This window comes from Natator depressus, chromosome 11, assembly GCF_965152275.1.
Source record: "Natator depressus isolate rNatDep1 chromosome 11, rNatDep2.hap1, whole genome shotgun sequence".
NCBI lineage: Eukaryota > Metazoa > Chordata > Testudines > Cheloniidae > Natator > Natator depressus.
Window position 1 is genome coordinate 67,603,365 of NC_134244.1, and position 15,127 is coordinate 67,618,491.

Genomic DNA, 15,127 nt, shown 5'->3' on the forward strand with positions numbered 1-15,127 from the left:
TGCTGGCCTCAGCACAGCAGTCCTCCAAGCTAGCCCATCTGGTTAACTCTTCAGTGTCAGCTTAATGGACGCAGGAAGAAACTATGAAAGGGGGTTTCCACTTTCCTGTGAGCTTTGGTTTTGAAATAGCTGGGGATGTCTTTCATAGATTCATAGATACTAAGGTCAGAAGGGACCATTATGATCATCTAGTCTGACCTCCTGCACAACGCAGGCCACAGAATCTCACCCACCCACTCCTGCGAAAAACCTCACCTATGTCTGAGCTATTGAAGTCCTCAAATCGTGATTTAAAGACTTCAAGGAGCAGAGAATCCTCCAGCAAGTGACCCGTGCCCCATGCTACCGAGGAAGGCGAAAAACCTCCAGGGCCTCTTCCAATCTGCCCTGGAGGAAAATTCCTTTCCGACCCCAAATATGGCGATCAGCTAAACCCTGAGCATATTGCAAGATTCACCAGCCAGATACTACAGAAAATTCTTTCCTGGGTAACTCAGATCCCACCCCATCTAATATCCCATCACAGGCCATTGGGCCTATTTACCATGAATATTTAACTACCAAAACCATGTTATCCCATCATACCATCTCCTCCATAAACTTATCGAGTTTAATCTTAAAGCCAGATAGCTTTTTTGCCCCCACTGCTTCCCTTGGAAGGCTATTCCAAAACTTCACTCCTCTGATGGTTAGAAACCTTCGTCTAATTTCAAGTCTAAACTTCCTGGTGGCCAGTTTATATCCATTTGTTCTTGTGTCCATATTGGTGCTGAGCTTAAATAATTCTCTCCCTCTCCAGTATTTATCCCTCTGGTACAAGTTTTCCATTCCTTGGATCATCCTAGTAGCCCTTCTCTGTACCTGTTCCAGTTTGAATTCATCCTTCTTAAACATGGGAGACCAGAACTGCACACCAGTGCCTTGTACAATGGTACTAAAACCTCCTTATCCCTCCTGGAAATACCTCTCCTGATGCATCCCAAGACCGCATTAGCTTTTTTCACAGCCATATCACATTGGCGGCTCATAGTCATCCTGTGATCAACCAATACTCCAAGGTCGTTCTCCTCCTCCGTTACTTCTAATTGATGCGCCCCCAGTTTATAACTAAAATTCTTGTTATTAATCCCTAAATGCATAACCTTACACTTCTCACTATTAAATTTCATCCTATTACTATTACTCCAGTTTACAAGGTCATCCAGATCCTCCTGTATGATATCCCGGTCCTTCTCTAAATTGGCAATACCTCCCAGCTTTGTATCATCCGCAGACTTTATTAGAACACTCCTACTTTTTGCGCCGAGGTCAGTAATAAAAAGATTAAATAAGATTGGTCCCAAAACTGATCCTTGAGGAACTCCACTGGTAACCTCCCTCCAGCCTGACAGTTCACCTTTCAGTAGGACCCATTGCAAAACTGCCCTGAAAAGCTACCTGCCCAAGCACAGAATCCATTCCACCCCCTGCTATGGCAATGGAAATGAGAGGAGGGGGATTAGTGCTTTACCAGTACATCAAAACAAAACTTACCCTGGGCCAGGAGGCTAATAAGACTTGGGGTAGTCAGTCCCATTGAAGAGACAGAACTAAAGGAGCAGGATGATCATAGAGTCTAAGGCCACTCTGATCATCTAGCCGACCTCCTGCATAACACGGGTCCTACAATGTCACTGAAATAATTCCTGGTTGAATTAGTGTTTCTCTTAGGAAAAACATGACCCTTGGGAAGTTATTCCAGTGGTTAATTACTCACTGTTAACAATTTACCCCTTATTTCCCGTATGAATTTGTCTGGCTTCAGCTTCCAGCCATGGGGGAGGCTGGCCTGGTGGGACTCAAGACCACAGTTCAGCTCCCTGCTCGGCCCCAGGCTTTGTTTGACCTTGAAGAAGTCACCTAGGCTCAGATCCAAGGTGTTTAGGCATGTAGAAGAGTGGACTCCCCACTGGTTCTCCCCCTCATGGCTGGGCGTGGGCACAGCAGCTCTTTCCTCTCTAGCATCCACTGCTGGCAGTCACTCCAATCCTGTGGTGGTCTCTCTTCTCATGGCTTGGTCCTCCTCCGAGGTCACATTTAGCCCCACAACAAAGTCCAACAATCAGTCACCCCAATCCTTACATCTGGTTTTCAGTCCCCAAGGTTCCAGCACCCCTTCGCTCAGGGCTTTAAATCATCCTCATCCCTTTTGTCAGGGGGCTTCATGCCACCTTCCCAGTGGCTGATGGGGAACCCAGACCTATCTGCTACTCTGGGTTCCAGTCTGGGGACCCTAGGCTGAGCAGCCATCTTGTGCTCTGTCAGATACCTTGCTGCTGCTTTCCTGGACTCCTTCCCACCAGTAGCCTTTCTTCAGGCTTCCCCCCCAGAGCTTGCTCCAATCCTGTGTCTTCTCATGTTCTCACCTCCACCGGGCTTCGTCATGGTCCTCCAGGTCCTTCCTGTTCTCTTCAGGGCTCTCCACTACCAAGAATGACTGCAGAGTTGTACACTACCTCCCTGCAGCCTCTTTCTGCTCCAGACGGCCTCTCTTTTCCCATCACCCAGCTTCTCCACAGCTGGGCTTCATCTTTCATTAGGCCTGGCTTGCTCTCCGGGTGGATTAATTGGCCTCTCAGGCCTACATTAACCCATTCCCCTCCAGTGTGGGTAGGCAGGCCATCCACAAGGCCCCTAAAATCCGTGGACATTAGGCACCTCAAGACCTGTAGTTTCTGTACCTCAGTGCCCATCTATAAAATGGGACTAATAGCACTGCCAGGAGTGTGGTGAGGATCTTTCATTGGAGATTGTGAGATGCTCAGATACTACAGTGATGTGGGGACACATTAATACCTCAGACAGACAGGCACACGGCTGTAGACGTGATACTGAAGGCTGTGGGACCAGCAATAGTAAGCACTGTACCCGGTAGTAATTGTGTGCCGAGTCTGGCCCCGTGTGTGAATGCCCTCAAAGAACCAGGCTATGTGGGACAGCCAGCGCACGTATACATTAAAACCTAGCCTGTCATTTTGCACCATGTCCAGATGTCATGTGGCTCAATGGCTTTTCCTCTGTGGCTTCCCAGCATGCTTTCTGCTGCAGAGGGGGGGCAACAGGATGCATAACAAAACAGGTGTCCCTGGGGTTTGTAAATTCACTGAGGTGTAAAAGCATCACACCTATGTTTCTACACCATGAACCTGGCAATACTGTAGAACGAGGAGTGTACCTCATCCTCGGGGGGGGGCTTGCTGCAGGGTGTGCGACTGACATTCCCAGCCTAAAGCATGCTGGGGCTTTATAAGCAGGAGGAGCCAGCGGGTCTGGAGACTGCAGGACTTGTGACAAAAAATGTGTCACAAAAATATGACTGGCCCTCTGGGAGGAATTCAGCAGTGTAGTTCCGGGGGGGTATTTACTTATTTTTTTCAAAAATAATTTTATTTATTTAATTATTTTAATTAATTTTTAAATAAATTATTAATTTATTTTAATCTTGTTCCTTCTCCTTTTAATGGTTGTGGTTTACAATCCGCCATATAGACTGGCATACATAGGTGTGGGGTTAATGGCACACTTAGCTAAACAGGGCAAACTGCTGTCAGGGCTTATAGTCCAGGAGAGCAGAAGATTCTGCAAAAATATGAACTCCAGGATGTACCCCAAATTGAAGGGAGAGAAGGAAAAGCTGTATGCTGAGTGAAGAATGTCTGACAAGACCAGGGCTTGAGGAGGCAAAGCAGATACACTGCCACTTTCATTCTCGGTGGCTTGAAAAGGTCCCATTTCAAACATTGCTCCTGGAGGCAGTGTCCCTGGGGGCCCGGTTTCATATTAAACTCCAAACCCACTAAGCAAGGGCTACGTTTAGTGTGTAGCTATTTTTAAATCCTGCTCTTTCTGGCAGATTGCAGAATAGGAAATGTATTGGCAGCTGCAAAGCCCTGATTTGACAGACCAGTTGTCCAGATTGAATACTTGATTTTTCCTCCTTATCAGCCGTGACTGGGGCTTGTTTGTAATATGCCAGAAGTTGCATCTAAGCTATATAGTGGTTTTATACCATGCCGATCACGGCTCCTGGGTTACATCCAGGAGTGGTCTGGACACAGACCTGAATTCTCTTTCCAAGAACAGGTAGGCTGGCTAGAATCTCTCACCAGCCCTAGTCATTCCTGGAACAGACAGAGTGCTTTTTCAATGAAAGCCAGAACTGCATCAGACCTTTTTTTGCTGTGATAGTTTAACTCCCTTGGCAGAAGGTACTTGTAGAATTCAGGAAGAAAAATTTAGCTAGTTCATTTCTCCAGCTGTTAGCACAATAGAGACCTGGTCCGTCACTAGGGTGCTATGGTAGCACAAATAATAAATAGTAACGGGGCACATACTGAACGGGTGAGAGAAACAAACATCCTTGTGGTGAGGGCGGGTCGAGTAGATTTTGTGCCTGGGCTAGAAAATGTTGATTTAATAAAACGGAGAGAGATACTAATAAGTGTGGGGTGGGGAATTAAAGTATAAGCCGTTGAACCTGAGAGACACGTAAAGACAATATGGACAGAGCCTGTTCTCCTCAACACAGTGCCAGTCTTGGTTACTTGGGTCCCGATCCTGCTTCTTGTTGCACACAGGTAGATCCCAGTGTCCACACGGAACCCAGTTATGGAGCCCCAGTGAAGTCACGAGTGCTGGGATCTGTCCCAGATGCAAGTTGCAGGATGAAGGGCTTAGGGTTTTCTCTGCCTTCATGTCTGTTTATAACGGCTCTGGGGTTGGGGTTGGGGCTGCTCTGACAAAGGTCGCAGTGCGCGGGGACGTGCTTTGGCTGTTCATTACAGTGTTCTGTATGTGCTACAGGTTATCGGCATAGGGGCAGGCCAGCAGTCCCGAATCCACTGCACGCGTCTTGCCGGCGACAAAGCAAACCACTGGTGGCTGAGACACCACCCCCAAGTGCTCGCCATGAAGTTCAAAGCTGGAGTGAAGAGGGCGGAGATCTCCAACGCCATTGATCAGTACGTCACCGGGACCACCGGCGAGGTAATTGCGCCAGGATTTTCCCTCACGACCGTCCAGGAGGTTCTGCAAATTGTTTCTTGTGGGATCAGTGTTGATAAATAGACCAGGGTAGGGATTCCTGAATCTTGTGGGTGGTCTCGTCCTTTGCCCCTTTTTACCCCTTCCATCTCTCATCCCCGTCTTGCATCACAGCGCCGGATCTTCTGTCCCGTGAGAGCTGTACCCTTTCACGGCACACTCTTTAATTGGCTAGAGGAATTGTAGTTGAGGGAGAGGAGCCTCTCCTTGTTCACACCACACTGCGCATGCTTCCTGGGTTGCACTCTTAGCCCCTCAGAAACCGGAGGTAATAACTGGGACCAGATTTGGGTCTTTTGGTTAGTGAAGCCACCCATCTGTCTCCTGCAGTCACTTTGTAGAGGGGGAAAGTTGAGCATATTGGAGGGTTGGATGGGTAACGGGATTCAGTTATTTGGGGACAGGTCAAATGAGGTCCAGACTGTTAATGGCCAGAGGTCATTCGAGTTTGAGAATTGTTTGGCCTGTGTGAAAATAATCCCTGTCCAGCTCCGAGGGAAGACACAATGTCCACACCCCAGGCGCTGTCCCCGCAATCATTATCCTAGGTACACAAGTGGGCAGCGAAGATGTAATAGTCTTTTGCAGCCAGAGGTAGCTGGAGGGCTGTTACTACTGGGCAGCAGCACCTCAAGGACCCAGCTGAGCATGGGGCCTCATTGTGCTAGGCGCTGGACAAATACACAGAGATAGGCTTTGTCCTGAAGAGCTTCCACTATAAGTAGAGAAAAGGGGCGGCCGGAGAGGCACAAAAAGATGAGAAGTGACTTGCCCATGGTCACACGGCAGGTCAGTGGCAGAGAGCCAGGGGATAGAACCAGGTCTCCTGATTTCCCCATCCACTGTGTGCTGCAGTGTAAGGGAGCATTGACTTTCTACCTGTTCAGAGGATGTCTGTCTCCAGGGCTGTTTTATCTGGCAGTCTCCAGCAGGTACTAAATTAATTCTGAATCTTGGAAAACAAAGAATAAAAGGTTCAAAGTATGGTCGGCACTTAAACTTTTCCTGCTGTATTTTCACTCTGATTTTTGCAGTTCATTTCTGAGGCTGCTTGGATTCCCAGAATCAAACTGGGTCAGGCTGTTGCAGGCAGTGACTGCCTCAGTAAAGCATATATGCCCTTTTAAAGTATAAACCCAACAGCTGGAATGGGAACCTAGTGAATCATCCATACATCAACAACTGCTTGCTTAAGGGGATGGCATGGGAGGTGGATTAGTGCAGTTTAAGAAGGTGACTCATAAGGCAAGCTCCTCTTCATCAGACATGTGTGAAGCTCCTTATACCAAATACTGTTTGTGTGTGTCCTGTGTTTACACACAGAGTGGCATAGCACAAACAGGCCAAGCAAAGCATATGGGCTAGAAACAAGCGAGGAGCAGGCATGATAGCAGGAGCAGTAGTTAGTAATCTCTTTCCACAGTCACTTCGGATCTAATAAATTCCTGGTATGAAGTTCACAGCAGCAGAGCACCACGTAAGATCAGGTGTGAACTTGGATGTGAAAGAGATGACATCCCTCGTATGACTAGGTGGCTGGGAGGGAGGTCCAGAAGCCATTTCTGGCACGGTGATAGCCAGAGAGCAGGAAAAGGAGGGAATGCCATCAGGGTAAGCTGACTCTGTTCCTGCAGGGTGACGATCTGGTTAAATGGAAGGCGCTGTTTGAGGAGGTCCCAGCACAGCTCTCTGAGGCCGAGAAGAAGGAGTGGATTGGCCAGCTGGATGCAGTCTCCCTCAGCTCGGATGCATTCTTCCCTTTTAGGGATAATGTGGACCGAGCTAAACAGGTAAGGTCATTGTGCGGCCTGGGTGTCAGGGTGACATAAGGGAAACACCTGGGTGCTTTTTGCTTTATTTAGTTGTTCATTTCGTGCACTTGGGAATGTGTGTCTGCATTTTATACACATGGTGCTTGAAATGTGCCAACTAGAACTGCTGCATTCTGGAGCACAGTGGTTCTCCATGAAGCGGTGTTCGATAACCACCATTGATGTTGGCTCTAGAATTAAAGGAGTGTTAAAGTATGACAAATGTAGCCAAAAAATATCCAGCTAATGCTGTTAAGTTCAGAGGAGCAGATTGTGAACCTTTTACTCACACTGGCAAGCAGTTACTTATGTGAGGAGTAGTCCAGGACTAGTCAAGTGAGTAACTTACTCACTGGCTTGTAAGCCCTTTGGGGCAGGGACCATCACTTAGCACAGTGGGGTCCTGGATCATGTCTAGGACTCCAAGGGTGTGTCTACAGCTGGCCCGTGCCCTATGACTCGGGCTAAGAGGCTGTTTAATTCTAGACTTCTGGGCTTGGGCTGGAGACCAGGTTCGAGGACTCTGCAGGGTGGGAGGGTCCCAGAGCTCAAGCCTGGGAGTCTCCACTGCAGTTAAACAGCCCCGCAGGCCACGCCCCATGAGCCCAAATCAGCTGGCACGGGCCAGCCTGGGTTTTTACTTGCACTGCAGGAATACAGTGAATTGCGGGCTGACAGTCTGGACTGGAGAAGAGCACAAGTCTGTACTGGTTGTACCATATATCCCAGTTTCACTGCACAATTCATCCAGTTGTTTTTGCTTTTCATCACTAACCTTTAGCTTCTCCAAATCTCTGTTCAGAGCGGAGTACAGTTTATTGCTGCCCCATCTGGCTCAGCTGCTGACCAAGTTGTGATCGAAGCATGCAATGAGCTGGGAATAACTCTCATTCACACCAATCTTCGGCTGTTCCATCACTGATTCCACCATGGGCTGTCGCAGCCGGCATAAGCCGTGACCGTAACTTCACCAGTTACATCTGGAAACCCAGTCTGCACACGCCGTAGAGTGTCCTTGTGTAGTCAGCAGATAAAGCCCCTGCTGCTGGCTGCAAATTAAAGCAAAAAGAAGCTGATACTTATTCTTTTGAAAATAAATACACGGTTCCTGGCTGAATTGAGTGTGAAGTCTTCCACGTTCTTTGTGTGTTCGGGAAAAGAGTAGTCATTTTATGAGTCAAATTTTATAGCCCAGATTTTACCAATTAATTAAAATGCTGATGGAACATTATGAAAGTCCTGCCTTGCAGCCACATTTGTAATGGATTGATAAAAATCTGTTATAAACTGAAACTACACAGATTGCTTTTGAGCTAGCAGCTTTCTCCCAACATGTCCCATCCCTTATCCTCATTTTCCGCTGAGAGTATGTAATTGGTCCCGTATCTGAGGCCTGGTCCATAGGTGCCGACTCCATGGGTGCTCCATGGCTGAAGCGCTGCACTCACCGGCAGCCAAGCTTCCCCCCACTCCCCGTCCCCCCCGCCGCTCCACCTCACCTCAGCCTCTTCCCCTGAACGCGCCAGGTCCCCGCTCCTCTGCCTACCTCCCAGCACTTGCCGCCGCAAAACAGCTGTTTCGCAGCCTAACAAGCTCTGGGATGGATGGGGGAAGAGCGGGAACGTGGTGCACTCAGAGGAGGAGGTGGGGCCAGAGTGGGGATTCGGGGAAGAAGTCCAATAGGGGCAGAGAGGGGGCAGGGACTTTGGGGAATGGGTTGGAATGGGGGAGGGGTGGAGTAGGGGCTGGGCCGGGGGCATAGGGCGGTCGAGCACCCACCGGCGCCAGGAGAAGTCGGCACCTATGGCCTGGTCTACACTGGGAGGGGGGATCGATCTAAGTTACACAACTTCAGCTACGTACTTAGATCGACTCACTGTGGTGAGTCGACTGCTGACACTCCCCCGTCAACTCTGCCTGTGCCTCTCATCCTGGTGGAGTACCGGAGTTGCCGGGAGAGGGCTCGCCGGTCGATTTATTGCGTCTAGACTAGATGAAGTAAATCGAGCCCTGCTGGATTGATTGCTGCCTGTGGATCCAGCAGGTAATGTAGACAAGCCCTTAGGTAGTTTCAGGTTCAATACACCAAATCCTGCTATGGGAGTGTTTTTGCCAAAGGGCGGGCTTGAATTGCTTTCTTAGAGGTGAAAGGGAAAATACCAGTTCCTGTGAATCTTACATGCTTGGTTCTCCTACCAAGTGAGTTCAATTCAGAATTCATACATAGGTGTCTTGCCTAGAGCTACGTCCGTTCTCAGATGTGTACAGTTCACTTTACGTCGTGCTGAACTCCGATTGCTAAACTCCAGATTTGCACTAGTTTTTCTAATGTGAACAAAGTAACATGCTGGTTATTCGCGACTGCCAGCACATTCCAAGGGATGTCTTTTGATTGCACTTCTAAAACCTGTTTTATTTTTGTCACTGGCACAGCTCAGAGTTTTGCAATAGCTGTCTCTACATTGTACATGCCAGGGGAAACCTCAGACCCGTTCAGCCAATTCGTTTTCCTCCCCTACAGAGCTTATAAATTCCAAAGTGGTCCTGGCCTCAATAGGCTGAATTCAGTGGTGATAGACTCTATACAGAGCAGTAAAATGGATAAATAGCAGCTGCTCTCGGGCCTGCAGAGTTTATCCCCACAGATCCAAGTCTGAGGAGCTCACAGATGTGGTTTTAAGTCTCTATTGTATTGTGGAACTTAAACTCCACGGAGTGTTTCGACCCGGAGAGGGAGTGTCTGGTCCCAGCCTGTGACCTTGCTTAATTAATAATCTCTGCAGGGTGACCCTAGCTTCGATGAAATCGTAGCGCCATGCTGTGATGCTCCGCGTAAGGCAAGGAATACCATGACAAATGGGAGTTATGGGACTCCAGTACCGTTGCTTGCCTTCCTTCTGGCTTTCAGTTTGAAGGGGCAGCTTTAATCGGCACAACCTCGAAGGCTGTGCAGGGATGATGCTGGATCAGTGCATCCCCCATGCTGCCCTAACTCTGCCCTTCCTGGCCAGTACTGTCCCACTGTGGGTGTGAGATTGGCTGGTTGCAGCACCCCCAATGGATGGGAGGTTCCAGGCGGGGTGCGCTTGTCCTGTATCTTATCAGTTTACCTTTGCAGAGTGATGGCTGTTAAAGATGAAAGAGAAATCCTGGGCTATCTGCCCTGTCCATCTCCCTGCCAGGATAGGCGGGATCGTTCCTTGCCCTGTAGCTGTGAGTGCTTTATCCAGGTGAGTTTGAAATGAGCGAAGCAATGAGGCTTCAACCACTGCCTGCGGGAAAAAGAATTCTGAAATTGTCTAAATGTCCCGTTTTTTACATTTTTTCCAGCTAAAAGTTTTGGTTTTCATTTCAAAATGACTTTGTTTAGCAATTTAGCTGGATTTAGAATATTTTTAAAAAGCTCAAATTTGAAATATAACATGTTTAAAATATGCAAATGAAACATTTCAATTGACCCAAATGAAAAGAAACAAAAATGGCCAGTTTGTGAAAATTGTAGAGATTTTTGAAGGTTTGTCCCAATTTGAGATGGGAAAAATCTTTTGAAATCTGAAAAATTCTCACCATGTGGGGAAATCATTTTCTGGCCAGCTCTACTTACCAGTCCTTCTCTTTGATGTCCTCGAGCAGTTTTGTTGTCCCATTCTGCAATAGAGCTGGATGAAATCATCACACAAACATCCTCCCTGTTTGAAAAAAAAATCAACAAGAAAATATTGCTTGCATTTCACAGTTCTTTCTGCAACCTCTATTCTGCTCTTGGCTAATAGTTAGCAAGGGCACCCCAAAATACGTCATTTAGCCCCGTGACAAGAATATCCAGAGTTAGAATATTAAAAGAATAAATGGGAGCTTTAGAAGGGATATAAACTTTTGTGTTCCAGATCATAAACCAACATCTGACTAACTGGGGTCAGTCAGGTGGAAATGTTCTCTGGGGGCAGTTTATCCCATAAGTAGCTACTATAGGGGTTTCTTGCAGATTCTTCAGCAGCATCTGGTACTGGCCACTGGCAAAGATACGACCCTGGAGAAGACTGGCAATTCCTATGTCTCTATGAATCATAGAACCACAGGATTAGAAGAGGCTCATCTAGTCTTACCTCCTGCCAAGATGCAGGATTTATTGTGTCTAAGTTAGCTGGAGAGAACTAGTTATCTGGAGCTGAGGTCCTAAAGGCGTCGATTCCTCTAGTGAGGTCTGGATGGACATGAACAACACAGCTTGGGAAAGAGACAATAATGGAAATGTAGTCTAACTAATTTTCTCTCTGTAGATCTAACCCTGGTATATTTTAGGTACTTATTTAGCTCATCATATTTGAACAACATTGGGATACTGCTCATTCTTGCTGCAACAGTTTTACTCGTTGCAAACAGTTCAGCTGCCTGATAGAAATCTGTTAAAACAATTGCTCTCTATTGCCATATTTCTCATGTCAAGAAGCCAGATTCCATTCTCATTCTATATTTAAGTAAATCCAGAGTAATTCCATTGACTTGAATAATGCAACTCCTGTATAGCTAAGAGCAGAATTTGCCTCCAGGAATCATGAGGGAAGCTTTCACATTTGGTATTTCCTTGTAAGTGTTGAGCTTGGAGGTTTTTGCAATGCAGACAGTACAAACCAAAGGGTCCTAGTTTAATTCATTGCAATACAACTGACTTTGCTTTAAAACAAGTTCTACAGGGATAATATTTTTACATTTGTGGTAGTCTACTGGATGAATGTAAAACTGAATATCTGAATGTAAAACTGCTCTTTCAGTAGACACCCGAAAGTCTCTCAACAGGGTGGAGTAGGGATGCATCTTTTCAGCAGTAAATATAAATCATAAACTAGGAAGTTTGTGAATAACTGATCAGACGAATATTTTCATTCCCTTAACAAGAACACAGCAAAACGTTCTTCCAAATATTCTACAGTTGTTACCCGTTTAGAAATACAGTTGTCCATTTCTTTGTCCTGTTCCCATATTTTATATATATAAATATATCTGTCATCCCTTAGTATGGGCAATGTCAGCTGAGGTGCCATAAAATTAATTCCTTCCCTTATATGTATTACAGTAGCACCTAGAGGTTACAGCTGAGATCACTTTTACTAGCAAGAGCGTCTGAACAAACTGTATTCTGCATTATGATTTTTTTAATTTGCCGGGTCGGGACTGTAGATGGAGCAGCTCATTTTTGGAAGAAGAGTGAAATAGTATGAATCAGTAAATTCCTGTAAAATGGAGACAGGTCTCTCTTATACGTTTCCATCCCTTGCTTAGAAATGAGTGATTACATTATCCTCCATCAACAGTTATGAGAGATGAATTAAGGTAATTTATAATCGTCTTCCCCAATGCTTAGTCTGTATGGGTGATAGTGTAGCTACGCCATAGGCCTGATCTCAAGAGACATAGGTTCAATTCCTGGCTTTGTCACTTCCTTTGGGATGCTGGGCAAGTCGCTTGGACCCCAGTTCAGCAAATATTTAAGCATATGGCTAACTTTAAGCATGTCAGTAATCCCATTAAAATTGATGAGATGACACGTGTGCTTAAAGTACCTTGTTGGATGAGGCCTTAAGTGCTGTCCCGCAGTTTCCCATCTTTAAAGTGGAGATAATACTTCTTTTCTCCCATCCTTTGTCTGTCATCTAACTAGTCCCTGCCCTGAAGCTCTCTCAATCACTTTCTTACTCTGTGTTTGCTAGCTCAATGGGGTTTGTACTACCTCAGTGGGGCTTCGATCTCCACTGGTGTCTCTAGGGGCTACTGCAATTTCAGATAATCTTTTTCTATGCTACTTCCTTTAAGAAAATGATCAACAAATATTCTGTTTTTAACTTCATATTACAGAAAGATGGCTGTCCCGTCTTCTTTCCAGAGGCAAAGCTATTTCAGTTCAGCGTACACCTTCTTTCCCTGAACCCCATTGCAACAACAAAAATAAAAAATCACTAGCCACACATTTGGTTTGTAAATCTTTTTATTAAAAGAGTTGTCTTTCCACAGTAGTAAAGCTTTGGCACTTACAGTATAAAAAATAATCACTGATCATAATTACACCAAATTCCTCTTTGTCAACTGCATACGAAGTTTCTTCAATACGTTTTTTCCCATATAAAAACACTTGAGGGATGGGGAACAAAACTGATAAATAACAGTATGAGATACAAAGATACAGCTAGAAAAACAATAGGGTCATTTAGAAAGAATTAGGACTGTGCATATTTTAAATATCACAGTGATGGGGTATGCAGTCACGTAGGTTATTGCTGGCTGCACGCTTAGGTGAAAGCAGAAGTGTTCAGTTGACTTTCCTTCCTCTAAACGGTAGTAGTGTTGTTTTTGTTTGCATGGCAAGGGAGCCTTCCATCCCATTTACCCCCCTCGCCCCAGTATTATTTTGATCCCCAACCCATTCACAATTTAGTAACTTTTTTTCATTTGAAAATACTGACTGGTATCAAACACTGAGAAAAACAAAACAATACACACTGCTATCAATCATGAGAAAAAAGTCTGAAACGCGCCAAGAATGATGCTTGGAGAAGCTGTGAGTTGAGCTTAAGCTGGGAAAGTGACTCCGGAGCAGAAGGCCGTTCTTTATTAGAGATCTGGTTTTGCTAGCATCACTCTGTTTGGATGGTCATCTTGGTAGATAGATTTTTGGTGGTGGTGGCGTAAGACTTGCTGGCTGTTACTTTCCTGGTCGATGTTGTGTGTCTGCCTGTACATCTAAGGGCATGAAGCACTCAATTGGGCAATTGACATTCTGTCAGGAGGAAAGGAAACCAGTTAGTGCTCAGTACTGTAAGAGACAAGTGCTGTAATGTAGTAATGTAGGGGACGGATAGCTCAGTGGTTTGAGCTTTGGCCTGCTAAACCCAGGGTTGTGAGTTCAATCCTTGAGGGGGCCATTTGGGATCTGGGGCAAAAATTGGGGATTGGTCCTGCTTTGAGCAGGGGGTTGGACTAGAGGACCTCCTGAGGTCCCTTCCAACCGTGGTATTCTATGATTCTAATCTTGGCTGAGAAATGCAGCCAAACTCCTTGCATTTGCAGCTGTTTAGATTTCTCACTGCAAACCATTCTATTGATCTGCCTTAGTATGTGAAGGTTTGGAATGGAAAAGAACTACCATTATTTAGGACCTCAATTTAGCAAAGTATTAAAGCACGTAGTGAGACTTAAACCTGCGATTAAGTCCCCTTATAATCAACAGCCTTAAGCGCGTGCTTAAAATTTAAGCGCGTGCTTAAGTTCTTTGCTGAACAAGGCTTTACATCAACTGCAGAACAAATGGAATTCTGCACGCAGTTCTAATCCATGATGATTATTAACAAGAGTTGTAGGTAATACACACTTCCGCCCCCAGGCAAGACTCCTAACAAATGGACAAGGGGTCTCTATACGTACAGTATTTGTGCTCTGGTGATATCTCTGTGAAAACTGTGTGTAGGAGTGGCCAGCAGAGCCGTCGGGGGCCGTCTCAGCACCAGGTCTGCGGCAGTTGTCACAGCGCCAGCCCTTGAGAAACACAGCTCAGTTAGATACGGTTTTTAAGGATCCTCATGGCAGATGAAGTTAATACTTTACACACAAATCAGATTTCATCCCTGGGGAACCTGCACTGAAATCGATGAAGCTACTCCAAGTTGATACCAGTGTAATAGTGATGATTCACACCGCAAGGAAGTAGAAGATAAGTGTAAGTTAGGGACTGGTCTCTGCTTTACCTTCCTCCTTATGCATTCCCATTCGTTGCTTTTCTTGCTACCAGCCTCTCTTCTGGCTGTGTGTGATGCTAACGTGGACACCCTTTGATTCACAGGTGAGAGGGGTGTAGGGGCTTGCATGAAGTAAGTCTGCAGCAGGGGTTCTCAGACTTTGCCAGAGTGGGTTGCATTTCAAAAGTGAGACTATTTCATGAATACCTCCCCCAGTTGCAACTGTATGTCCCTCTCCCCTGAGCACTGTGTGAGCGTGTAGCTGTCCATGCAGCAACTGCTTAGCTGGAAAAGTGTTAGGAAAGTACGTATAATTCAGCAGCTGGAAAGAAGGATGAGCTAGCCCCTATCTTCAGAGACCACTCATGGCCCGTGGCCAGAGTTTGAGAACCTCTAGTTGGTGTACTGGACGTGTATGCAAAGCTCGGAGAGGCACAAAGGGAACCAACTCTGACTTTTCTCGAGATTCAGCTCTGATTTTGTGGGGGAAGGGCCTTTCAAAATGTG

At 46.1% G+C, this 15,127-nt stretch overlaps 2 protein-coding genes across 3 annotated transcripts in view; one reads left to right on the forward strand and one right to left on the reverse strand.

Moving 5' to 3' along the window:
- Positions 1 to 8,017, forward strand: part of ATIC (5-aminoimidazole-4-carboxamide ribonucleotide formyltransferase/IMP cyclohydrolase) — a 32,537-nt gene extending 24,520 nt beyond the window's left edge. Inside the window, exons 14-16 of the mRNA XM_074968110.1 lie at positions 4,843 to 5,025; positions 6,717 to 6,872; positions 7,696 to 8,017. Of these exons, the coding sequence (XP_074824211.1) occupies positions 4,843 to 5,025; positions 6,717 to 6,872; positions 7,696 to 7,815 (459 nt within the window). The 3' untranslated portion in view covers positions 7,816 to 8,017. The remainder of the gene's footprint in view (positions 1 to 4,842; positions 5,026 to 6,716; positions 6,873 to 7,695) is intronic.
- A 4,847-nt stretch (positions 8,018 to 12,864) lies between these two features.
- The window catches only part of FN1 (fibronectin 1), a 67,055-nt gene continuing 64,792 nt past the window's right edge, over positions 12,865 to 15,127 (reverse strand). For both annotated transcript variants that reach the window (XM_074968112.1, XM_074968113.1), the window contains 2 exons: positions 14,310 to 14,420; positions 12,865 to 13,665 (listed from right to left, as the gene is read on the reverse strand). In XM_074968112.1, coding sequence (XP_074824213.1) covers positions 13,591 to 13,665; positions 14,310 to 14,420 — 186 coding nt within the window. In that variant the 3' untranslated portion in view covers positions 12,865 to 13,590. The remainder of the gene's footprint in view (positions 13,666 to 14,309; positions 14,421 to 15,127) is intronic.